The sequence below is a fragment of the Gracilinanus agilis genome, chromosome 1, assembly GCF_016433145.1.
Source record: "Gracilinanus agilis isolate LMUSP501 chromosome 1, AgileGrace, whole genome shotgun sequence".
In the NCBI taxonomy this organism is placed as follows: Eukaryota; Metazoa; Chordata; class Mammalia; order Didelphimorphia; family Didelphidae; genus Gracilinanus; species Gracilinanus agilis.
This window is the reverse complement of record NC_058130.1, coordinates 426,262,299-426,275,039: the sequence shown is the minus strand read 5'-3', so window position 1 is coordinate 426,275,039 and position 12,741 is coordinate 426,262,299. Positions and strand designations below refer to the sequence as shown.

The window sequence follows — 12,741 nt, the reverse complement described above, 5'->3', positions numbered from 1 at the left end:
CAGAGGATCAGGTTTGGAATCCCAGCTTTGCTACCTGAATGCTCTTAGGGAAGTCCTCTAAACTCTCAGGACTTAACTTCTTCATCTATAAAATGAAGGAGTTAGACTAAATGGACTCTAATGTTCCTTTCAATTCAAAAGATATTATTTATTACTCTCTAGGTCATTCTCTATCTTATCTCAAGGAAGTTACTACCTGGCTTAAATTCTTCCTCTCCATCCAAATACGTGCTTTCATACTCTAATATCATCAACATCCAGGGTCACATGCTTTCAAATATCTGGACCTCCCAGTTCTGGGTAAATAGAATTAGTGACTTATATCTTCACTCTACCTCAACTGCACATAGGAATGATCATATCACTTATAATTGGACTACTGCCATTATTTTTTATGTAATTCTTTTGTGGGATAATAAACTATTTCCCTTCCCTTCCTCTGACTCAGTTCTAAACCTATTTTTTGACCTCACTATAACCCTACATCCCTCTATCTCACCCTATTCATTTATCACCCTTATTTTGTCCTCACTTTTCTTTTTTTTATTCAAAGATATTTTATTTTCCCAATTGCATGCAATAACAGTATTCAAAATACATTTTCTCAAATTATAAAATCCAAATTGTCCCCCACCCTTCCTTCCCTCTCCTCTCTCAGAAATGGTAAGCAATTTGATCAGAGTTATACATGTATTATCATGCAAAATATACTTTTATATTGGTCATTGTTGTATGAGAATACTTATATAAAACCAAATCCCAAAATAAAACCATAAATAAACTAATGTGAAAAATAGTAGGCTTTTATCTGCATCTGACTCCAATAGTTCCCTAGAGATGGGTAGCATTCTTTGTCAGAAGTCCACAGATCATTGTATTGCTGAGAGTAACTAAGTCTTTCACAGCTGATCATCTTAAATTATTGTTGCTATCATGTTCAAAGTTCTCATGGTTCTGCTCATTTAGCTCTGCATTAGTTTATGTAGGTCTTTCCACCTTTTTCTGAAACCATCCTGCTTATCATTTCCAAAAGCACAATAGTATTCCATCACCAAAGTATATCACAATTTGTTCAGCCATTCCTCAATTGATGGACATACCCTCAATTTCTAATTCTTTACCATCACAAAAAGAGCTGCTATATTTTTATACAAGTAGGTCCTTTCTCTTTGTTCGTCATCTCCACTAACAATGCACTAGTGTCCCAATTTTGACACATCCCCATCAACATTCATCATTCTCCTTTACTGTCATAATGGCCAACCTGATGGGGGCAGGGTATCTCTGAGTTGACTCAATTTGCATTTATCCAACCAAGAGTGATTTAGAATTTTTTTAATCTGATTATGGAGAACTTTGATTTCTTCATCCAAAAACTGCCTGTTCGTATCTTTTAACCATTTGCCAGTTGGGGAATGATTTGTATCCTTATAAATTTGATCCAATTCTCCAAAAATTTGAGAAACTAGACCTCTATTAGAGAAATTCGCCAAAAAAAAAAATTTCCCCGCTTGTTATTTCACGTCCAATCCCAGTTACGTTGGTTCTATTTGCACAAAAGCCCCTCAATTAATTATAATCAAAACTTACCTCTTATAATGCTATCTGCCTCTTGTTTGGTCATAAATTCTTCCCTTCTCCATTGATCTGCCAGGTAAATTATTCTATTCTTCCCTAATTTACTTATGGTATCACTCTTTTCTAAATCAAACACCCATTTTGACCTTATCTTGATAAAGGGTGTGAGATATTATTCTATACCTAGTTTCTGTGCATACTGTTTTCAAGTTTTCCCAGAAGTTTTTGTCATATAGTAAGTCCTTATTCCAAAAGCTGGGATCTTTGGGTTTATTAAACACAAGACTACTAAGATCATTTGCCCCTGTATACTGTGTTTATAATCTATTCCATTGATCCACCATTCTATTTCTTAGCCAGTACCAGACTATTTTGATGATTACTGATTTATAGTACAGTTAGAGATCTGGTATTGCTATGGCGTCACTTTTCTTCTAAACTGGGGGAAGACAAAAGACAGATGTGGGTAATGTGGGTAATTCAGAGATGAGAGACAGGGGGAACACAAAGTCAAGTTAGATGTTTCTCTCCTGAGAACATTAATAGGATGTACTTTTAGCAAGTTAAGTAGAATATGTGTTGTATAGATAGCTACACAATGGAAAATTTCCTATGGAAAATAAAATTTTTATAGTCCTTCAGGGGCTATGAAAATGTCTATTTTACCCACAATCATTCACAATATCTAACTTTTTGGAAACACCAAAACATCAGATTTGAAGTCCTAATTCTACAATTCTCATTTCTCATTTTCTTATTTTGTGTTTACAGAGTGCTCTGAGAAGCATTGACTGGGTAACACCTCAAAACATATCGATAAAGTCAAAATGACTAAAACTATATTGGTGATGAAATTCTGTAATTGGCACAATCAAGTTCAATGTATTGTTGAAAATCTAGAGGATTTTCATATGTGGTGATTGTCATCTACAGAAGAGATGTCAAACTTAAAGCCTTTTGGCCACAACCACAAAACTCTCAAGTGCTGCCCAAACCAGATTAAAATATAATTAGGAAATATTTAACAAAATAACAATACCTTGTAAGTAATGTTAATTTGTGGTTCGCTAAGTCAATATGTGGCCCTCAGAAATCTGTTTCTATTTGAGTTTGATATCACTGGTCTACAGCACAGTCTCTATGCTCAAGAAATATGTGATTTTTCCCAAGCCTCCATCTCCCTATACCAGTAATATTGCATAGATTTCCACAAGTCTCAGAAAATCTCAGCCCTAGAATATCTGTCCAGTGACCTAACTTGATGAGAATTTTCACTAATTCAAATTCCTCTTCAGTTCTATGCCTATATCTGATAGGGAAACATAGCTGAGACCTCCAAATCCCCGAATAATTTCTTTAACAACTTCACTTAATGTTCATTCAGCATGGTATAAGGGAAAGAATGATGACCTTAGAATTGATTTTTGATGCTGTTTGACACTCACACTAACTATATGACTGTCAGCAAGTCACATAACCTCTCTGATTTTCAATTTCCTCAGTTGTAAAATGAGGAGAAGAACTCCTGTAATACCTACTTTACAGGACTGTTATGGGGAAAGTGCATTTGGTAAAATTGAAAGTACTAGGAAAAGTGAGCTCATTGCTTCAGTGATGGAGAGCTTAGCATATCAATCACCTTAGTGAACATATGTTATCTTTCCTTTACAGGTGCTTTCTTGGTCCCATACTTGTTTTTTATGGTGATTGCTGGGATGCCACTCTTCTACATGGAATTGGCATTAGGACAGTTCAATAGGGAAGGAGCTGCTGGAGTCTGGAAAATCTGTCCAATATTAAAAGGTAAAAGTTACAGTTCAGGTAATGGGATGATTCATGATCCAATATAAAAGGAAGGAAGGAAGGAAGGAAGGAAGGAAGGAAGGAAGGAAGGAAGGAAGGAAGGAAGGAAGGAAGGAAGGAAGGAAGGAATTGATTAAAAAATGTAAGATTTAAAATTAATATCCAATAACCTTAAGTATTATATTTTATAAGGTTTATTAATAAACACTTGAAGTAAAAAAAAATACAAGAACAAAAGTAAAAGCCTGAGTAAAGCCAGCTTTCCCAGCCAGATCAGGAGAAAAGAGAGCAAGGGCAGAGTTACACAAAACTTTTATCCTCCCTACATTAGCACATAAATTGAGAAGGAACATTGGAAGCTGGGAAAGACAATTCTGGGGAGCAAATCCTACTTACACAGTACTTATGGTGCAGGTACTATTTCAAGTGTTGGTAATACAAATACAAGCAAAAAGAAAGATAGTCCCTTTCTTCAAAAAAACTTAAAATATAATGGAGGAAGATAGCACCCAAAAGAGAACTGAGAAGAGGGAATGGGGAAGACATTGAAAGTACTATATGGAGGCATGATTTAAAATTCCAGCAGTCAGAAACAGGACCAGGAAAGGAATGAAGGCTAGCTTGGGCTTCTCCAAAACGAAGACCTCAGGGAGAATTTACCAGTGGGAGAAGAGAGAAAGCCTTACAAAGAATTATTTCAGGTTCAGGAGGTCAAAAGGGTGGTTGAATAGTTCAGGTCAAAGAAGGTCCCATGTGCTGAGGGAAGTATCTGGATGATATGGCCACAGAGGCATACTTTTGAAGTCAAGAACAGGGATAAGAAGTCATTTTACAATTAACAAAAGTATCTAACATTTATCTCTATAGTTAGTTCAAAAGCATGAATTTTAACCTCATTTTCCATATATACACAATCATTTTGATCTTATTTTTAAAAGTCAACATTTCTCCGAGACTCTAGCCACTAAGTTTTAAAATCCATATCAGTTTTGTTTATATGGACATTGTTTAAAAAAACAACCAGGTAGATATGACAGTGCATCGCATCAAGTCAAAAATAAATGCATTTGAGTAATTAGACCCCTGTCAGAGTTTTTTTGTTATAAAGATTTTTTCCCAATTTGTTGTTTCCCTTCTGATTTTGGCTGAATTGTTTTGTTTGTACAAAAGCTTTTTAGTTTAATATAATCAAAACCATTTAATTTACATTTTGTAATTTTCTCTAACTCTTGCTTGGTTTTAAAATCTTTCCCTTCCCAGAGATCTGACAAGTATACTATTCTGTGTTCACTTAACTTATTTATAGTTTCCTTCTTTATATTCAAGTCATTCACCCATTCTGAATTTATCTTGGTGTAGGGTGTGAGATGTTGATCTAGACCTAATCTCTCCCATATTGTTTTCCAAATTTCCCAGCAGTTTTTGTCAAATAGTGGATTCATGTCCCAAAAGTTGGGCTCTTTGGGTTTATCATACACTGTCTTGCTGACATCAATTATTCCAAGTCTATTCCACTGATCCTCCCTTCTGTTTTAAAATCCATATCAGTTTTGTTTATAAGGACATTGTGAAAAAAAACAACCAGGTAGATATGACAGTGTATCAAGTCAGAAATAAATGCATTTGTTATGGTTTTTTTGTTGAACTTGGAAGCAAAGTACCATTTGCTTCCAAATCGCCTGACTGTACCCAGAATCTTTTAATAAACTCTGCTTCCCAAAAGTAAAACAAGGGAATTAGGACTACTAGGGAGAGAACCAAGAGGGTTATCTCCAGGAAAAGAGCAATATAGAAGGAAAACATGGAGCAGAAATAATTCATATTTGGTCAGTACTCTAGAGCATTAGTTGACCACAGTAGAAAATTGTCTGATAGTTACCTTAAACTTCACCAAACTCTTAAAATCTCACTACTTCCAAAGTACCAATGCAAGGATCACAAGAGTAGTGGCATAGTGGAAAGAACATAGGGTTTAGAATCAAAGATCCTGGGTTTGCCACTTATATTTTGCCTTGAATAAGTTATTTACACTTAATTTCTGGGTTTCAATTTCCTTTTCTATAAAATGAAGGGTTTAGACTAAATGATCTCTAAAATTCTCTTTAGTTCTAAACCCTATGATACTATGATTTTATTGGGGATGGAAACATCATTTATTCCAAAGATCAGTCAATAGATCAGTCTAACAACCACCACCAATCCCAGCACTACTTTCACCTGGATTAATGAATAAACATTCTATCTTTGATCTCCCAATTTGCTGAATAATGACTGTCTGAGATTATCCCATTTTTTGCCCTTGAAGTAATAGCCATTTAGAAGGCACCCACTTTAGCAAAGATGGGGATTGTTCAAAGAGCAATATGGATATTTACTGAGAAGTTCTAAAAATTACATGTGATGATCAGAAAAGCAGAGAGGCACATGGAAGGAGTCCAGTGAACTCATGGGTCAATTGCTTCTGTCTAGGATTCTATTCTTCAAGTTAATTATCTCCACTTCCTAAAAGAAGTCTGGCATGGTTTTAAAGCCCATCCTCGTCACTTTTCTCTGTACACTTATCAACTGAATCTATGTACAGAGATCCGGTTCACATCTCAAGAGTTAGGGCACCTCCTATGATCTGAAAAAAGCAGCATAAAAGTTTTTGGCCCTCCCTTTGTGCCATAGAAATTGGAATTTTAATTTTTTATGGTGTTTACAATACCTTATTGTAGAATTTTGGTTAATTTAGTCACATGTAGGCAGATGTTAAGAGAGCTCTACATTTCTAGCCTTTGTGTGTATCATCTACTGACTTTCTTGTTCTTTTTACAAACTTTAACTTTTTGCTTACTTTAATTTTAAAAAAGGAATTGTACATATTAATGGTATTAAAAGACAAAATGTGTTGATATTATACAATACTATACATGTGTTTTATGCATTTCTGAGTTTCTAAACTTTTTCTGTCATCTATGCTCAATCATCTGCAATTTTCACAAAACTGTTAAAAAACTCCCATTTAATTTCTTATTCTGACCATACTATAAAAACCATAAATATATGCAACTTCTTTTTTAAAAGTTAAAATAAGTAAAATATTTTCACTTTTATTTTATATTTTATATTTTTCTCATACAGTATTTTTGCCTAACATTGACCTACATTTAGCTTATGACCAAATAGCCCAAATTTTACAATAAGGCACTCTAAACACCCCATTAAAAAAAAAAAAAGAAAAAATTCATACTTCTCATCTGGTACTAAGGGAGGGCCAAAAATTTTTTTGCATATTTTTCAGATCTCAGGACATCATGTCTCTAGCCCCTGAGATGTGTAAGGGATGCCCGTACTTCTAAAATTAATTTTTGAACCTATGTAAAACTTTATTAACTTACATTTTCCCTATTATATTATATTCCTTATTGAATTTGCTCCAGTGTTATAACTGGTAAAAATTGTTTTGGATCTTGACTATCATCTAACATGAAAGTTATCCTTTCTAGATTTTTGTCATCAACAGGGGACATATGGCCAATATGTATGTCTGGCTGGACCACCTCTCACTTTTAAATGCTTAAAACTCCCTAGTATCCCTAATGATAGCATTATGCTATTCTCCTCTGTTTCCTATTGAGCACCACATCTTCTCTCTGAGCAGGGCATCACTCTTGACTTATGGTCAATGGACTGCTCTCTGCTACTATCTGCTGGTCGTTAGCTATCTAACCTCTTCAAAGCCTTCTGCTTCTCTCTGATTTTATCTGCTATGATTCCTAGCAAGCCTCTCGTTGGTAAGAAGGAGTTAAAGTTCTTTTTATCACATAGCCTAAAAGTATGAGCCACCATACCACAAAAGCCAGTAGAAATACCAGGATCAGATGAGATAAATTCTCTTGACCAATTTTTCTTTTAAAAAATCCTTATTTTATTTTTTTAATTAGTAAAAATTTGCCTTCCTTCTCTCATTTCCAATCCTACCCCTAACTGAGAGCAAAACAAAAATAAAATCCCCTATACATATATTAAATATTAGTCAAGCAAATCAAATTTCCACATTTGCCTTATTAAAAAAAAAAAGTCTCATTCTATATTCCGAGTTCTCTGTCTCTCTATCAGATCATAGGTAGCATATTTCATTATGAGTACTCTGGAATCCTGGTTGGTGATCACACTGTTCAGAATTCCCAGTCCTTTTATAGTTGTTTCTCTTTGCCATATTGCTGTCAATGTATAAATTGTTCTCCTGGTTCTTGTTTATTTTATTCTGCAACAATTCAAATAAAGTAAGTACCTGGTGAAGTGGTAGAACTTTAAGCCTGGAGTCAAGAAGATCTTTCTTCAAATGTAAATTTAGACACTTATTAGCTGTGTGACCCTGAGCTAGTCACTTAACCTTTGCCTGCCTCAATTTCCTCTGCAATAAAATGGGGATCATAATAGCATCTGCTTTCATGGAGTTGCTGTAAGAATCAACTGAGATAATAAAAATAGTAGTTGATTAATAAGCACTTACTTGCTTTTTTTCCCTTCCTCCAAATAAATGCTCCTAGGTTTCTCTGAAGCTATTTCCTTCATTGTTTTTTATAATAACATTCCATAGCATTTATATGTCAAAACTTATTCAGCCATTCCCCAATTTATGGGCTCAGAATCTCATTCTTGGCCTTCTCAAAGGGTTATAAATATTTCTGCACATCTTTAGATTTTGTTTTGCCTAAAACTAATCCCTCTCTTGAACTACTCTCCCACTAATTTCCCTTTTGTCTCCAATTATGCTATTAAATGTTGTATTTTTGTAACCAACTATATGTATTATTCCCTCCTTCGACTAGTTCAGATGAGAGTGAAGTTTAATGTCAACTGTCCCCTCAGCCCTTCCTCCTTACTTGCAAAGATGTCGATTTGCTCACCTTAATTATTTGAGATAATAAACTCCCTCTATTAACCCTGATAATACTGGGTTCAGAGAGGACATACTCTCTTCATATTAGAATAAAAGCAATTTATCCTCGTTTAGTCCTTTATCATTATTCATTTGTATTTACCTTTTAATATTTCTCTTAATTCTTGTCTTTGAACTTTAAAGTTTTTACAAAGCTTTGGTCTTTTCATTAGCAGTGCTTAGAAGCCTTCTATTTCATCAAAGGTTGGCTTTTGTCCCCCTGAGGATTTATTCAATTTTGCTGGAAAAATTGTTCTCGACTATAAGACTATATCATATCCTTTACCTTCTGGAACATCATTTTCTAATTTCTCTCCTCCTTGATAGTGGTGGCTGTTAAATCCTTTACGAGCATGACTTGCTCCTAGGTATTTGAATTTTTGCTTTCTGACTACTTGCATTATTTTTTCCTTCACCTGGGAGCTTTCAATTTTGACTAAAATGTTTCTAAAAGTTTTAATTTGGAAGTTTCTTTTAGAAAGTGATCGGTAAATTCTTTTTTATTTCTACTTTGCCCTCTAGTTTTGAGATCTGGGAACTTTCTTTTTAAGTTTCCTGAAATATCAAGTTTTGGCCTTGACCCTTGTTTTGGTCATGGCATTCAGGTAGTGTAAGGATTTTTAATTTTTTCCTCCTAGATCTGGTTTCCAAGTAAGTTTTAAACTTGTTCATTTTGAGCTATTAGATACCTCACATTTTATTCTTTTTTCAATCTTTTGACTTTAATATTTCTCATTGTCTCACAAAGTCACTAACTTATATTTGGTCCATATGAAATGTCAGGGAGTTTGTTGGTTGGGCAAGATTCTGTACTCCTTGTGCCAAACTGTTGTTTCTCTTTTCAATTCTTCCTTATGTAGCTCTAATATTTTTCCCAATTCTTTTTTCTCTAATACTCTTATGTATTTGAGAAAAACATTTTAAAATCCCATTTAAAATTCTATCTTCATTTGTCCCAGAAATTTTAATTTAATTTGTGTCCACACTGCATTTTTCTTGTTTTAGAGGCATTCTCGTAATCTGAGTTTGTATCTTGAGCTTCCTGTCATGGTTAGATTATTTTTTTGTTTGCTCATTCTTCCAACCTACTTTCTTATTTGGAATTTAACATGAAAGGCAGACTTTACTTCTGATGGGGAAATATTGGCTTTTTTCTTGGTGTTATTGATTGTTGCATTATTCCAGAATCTCGGGGACAGCTCAGACTGGGAATCTGCAAGTTTTCAGTGTTCCCAAAGTGGTTTGATTCAGGACGAAGTGTGATTGCTTCCCCTCATCCTTGTCTGAGCTCCCCAAGTTTCTGACCTGGGATCGGTGTAAGTGACAATAGACTGACTGGATTCAGCTACCATCAGTGGACTGGGAAGCTCTGCTGATTCAGTAACAGAAATACAGACTTCCCTTTGGACTGGGATTCCTTCCCTAATTATTCCTCTCCAGGCACCAGAAACACATTGCTACTGCTTTCTGCTGAACCTGCTTCTCCTTTGGTACAGTATAAGACCTGATCTGGGGTTGGAGGGGAAAGGGGGATGAGGTGCCTTCCCTAGTCTTACCTATGTCTGTGATCCTGAACTGGGTGGTGGGTAATGGGTGACAAAGTCCATTTGGCACCAGTCCCTGTGTAGAAGCCTCAGTATAGGTCTAGGGACCTTCTTTTGCACTGGTGCAAAGTCTCTTCCTATGTACTAGAGTCCTAGACCCATTATGTCCTTTGTACCAGACCTTATCCCCAGTGTCCACATACCTGTCTGTATTCCTGTGCCAGAATGGCTGGGAAAATTACTGGCCGTGACTTTGCTTTCAATTTTTCCACCAGAATTTGGTCTGGTTCATTTTCTAGATACCTTTTGGAGAGCGGTTTGGAAATAGCCATTTCCAAAGAATTATATAGGCTATTTCACAAACAGATATTGATCACCAGGGGTGTGTGGAGTATTCAGGGAGGACTAGCACCTCTGGTGTGAGGGATTGCTAAGACCTTTTCAGAGCTGCTCATCCACCTTTGATGTCTGCCTTTTCCCCAAATCTCACCTGTGACTCCAAGAAGCTGTTTTGACAGATGAGACTAACCAGGATGAAGGTAACCAAGAGGCTTCAGACCCTTTGGTGAGTTAGGGAGATGAAGACTTCCCCTGGTGGAATGGGCAAAAGAGAACAAAATTTGTTCCAAAGAAAACAAAGGCAGTGAAAGCTGGCACTCTGGAGCACTTCAAACTTGATCAGACATTAGGAATGCCAACGTCATGCACTGCCTCTCAGTTGGTTGCCAATCATCCTGCCTTTTGTATTGCCACTAGATTTTGATGACTCTGGAAGAGAATGAGGCTGATGACTTTGTGTAACTCTTCCTTACATAAATCTAACTCAAGGACAAGTCTAGACATCACCTTTTGATGTCATTGATTCTCTTCAAAAAGGAAAGATGAACAACAGCAACAATCAATCAATATGACTAGACTTTGGGTAAAAAAAACAAACACTTAAGCCAATGTCCACATTCCTAAAGCAAAATTAATTCAAATCAATGAATCTCAGTTTCTTATTATTAAACATGGGAATTTAATTAGAAATTTTCTAAAGTAGCTTCCAATTCTAAAATCTATGGTTCTATGACACTAAATAATATGGTATAATTCTAATTAACATGAAAGATGAATTTTAGAAAGGATACGATAAAACATTTAAGAAAATTTTAGGTTTTATGTGCACTGACTGCTTCAAAAATCAGAATTAAGTCTGGGATTCTAGAGTCTAGAGATTTTTTGAATTTAGAGATCACTCACATAAAAATAAAAGGGAGATTGAATGGACATGGAGAATTTTAAATAAGTTTATTTTGAACAATGTATTTAAATCAAAATAGTAATGTATTAATCCTTTTTATCAAAGTAGAGTACTTCTGAAATATTTCATATATTAACTAGTCATTTAGATTTCTTATGATATAGATTTCTCAATGAAAATATAATAAAATGGAAGCTTTTCCTTTTTTCTATAAGAAAGAAGAATATTTATGGAATTCTATTTCTTGGAGTAATGATGGTATTTGGTAGAATAAGTGAGTTGCTAGTAGACTCAAAGCACTGACTGTTTCTTTTACTTTTTTCCCCTTCATTTTAGGTGTGGGTTTTACTGTTATCCTTATATCCCTTTATGTTGGATTCTTCTATAATGTCATCATTGCCTGGGCTCTCCATTACTTTTTCTCATCCTTCACTATGGATCTTCCCTGGATACACTGTAATAATACCTGGAATAGCCTGAACTGCTCAGATACTCGTTTTTCCAACTCCAGTGACAGCTTTGACATCAATGATACCTATAAAACCACTCCTGCTGCAGAATATTTTGAGTAAGTAATATCATGGCTGGTTGTGGGAGCAAAAGAAACACTTCATTTTTCTCTTGTGGAAACAGGAAGGTATGATAAAAACAGTCTTCAAAATAATTCTCACCTATAACCTCATCTTGATTCCTTAAACTGCTGCTGGTTGGCCCATAAATATCCATTGCTATCCATTTAAGGAAGATTTCTCCTCCAAAGACCATTCCTCTGGAATCACAGCCTTTCCCCACATTCTCCAAATTGGTAATACCCCTTCTTTTACCATGACCATGATAATCGCTGATTAACTTGTCATTTACATGTGGTCTCTTCCTGACCACACAGTTTTCCTGTTTTTTTTTTTTTTCTTTAAAAAAAAATAGCCAACAACTATTTTAACTCAGTGTAAATATGGCATTTTGACTTTTTTTTTTCTGGGTGTGAAGTAAAACATCAGGATTAGTAAGGTTTGCATTTTTATTGTTATTAGTGATTTATAACATCCTTTCATATGATTACTATTAGTGTATCATTCTTTTATGAGTTCTTTGCCCATTTCTCTCATCCATATCTATTAGGGAATAGTTTGGGGTCAGATATTTCTACTACTTGTCTCTTATATCTTCGACAGCTTATTTTTATGGAAATATTTGATACAAATATTTTTCCCAATTGACCTATTCCCTTCTTGTACACATTAAATTCATTTTGTTCATGCAAAATCTTTTCATTTTCATATAATCACAGTGATCTATCTTTCATAATTGCTTCTATCCCTTTTTGGTACTGTTACCCCATCTCAGCCACCCACCCACATGCATACATACACACATATCTATATCTATGAAAGAAATATAATTTATTCCTCTAATAAATTTTGATGATATGATAGTAATATTTAAGTCTATGATTTTGCATTTATTGTGAAATGTGGTGGAAGATGTTGTTCTCAACCTCATTTTCTGCAGACTGTTGTTTTCTAGTTTCCACAGAAGTTCTTGGAAAGTTAATTGCTCTTTTCCTAGATAATTTGTTTGGGTATTTATAAAACACTGGGTTGCTGAGTTCAATTATTTCTGATTCTTTGTTTGCTACTCTGTTCCAT

At 34.9% G+C, this 12,741-nt stretch overlaps 1 protein-coding gene across 1 annotated transcript in view; it reads left to right on the top strand.

Annotated features, from left to right (window-relative positions):
- The window catches only part of SLC6A3 (solute carrier family 6 member 3), an 82,737-nt gene that overhangs the window by 5,384 nt on the left and 64,612 nt on the right, over positions 1-12,741 (top strand). Inside the window, exons 2-3 of the mRNA XM_044657864.1 lie at positions 3,250-3,381; positions 11,432-11,663. Of these exons, the coding sequence (XP_044513799.1) occupies positions 3,250-3,381; positions 11,432-11,663 (364 nt within the window). The remainder of the gene's footprint in view (positions 1-3,249; positions 3,382-11,431; positions 11,664-12,741) is intronic.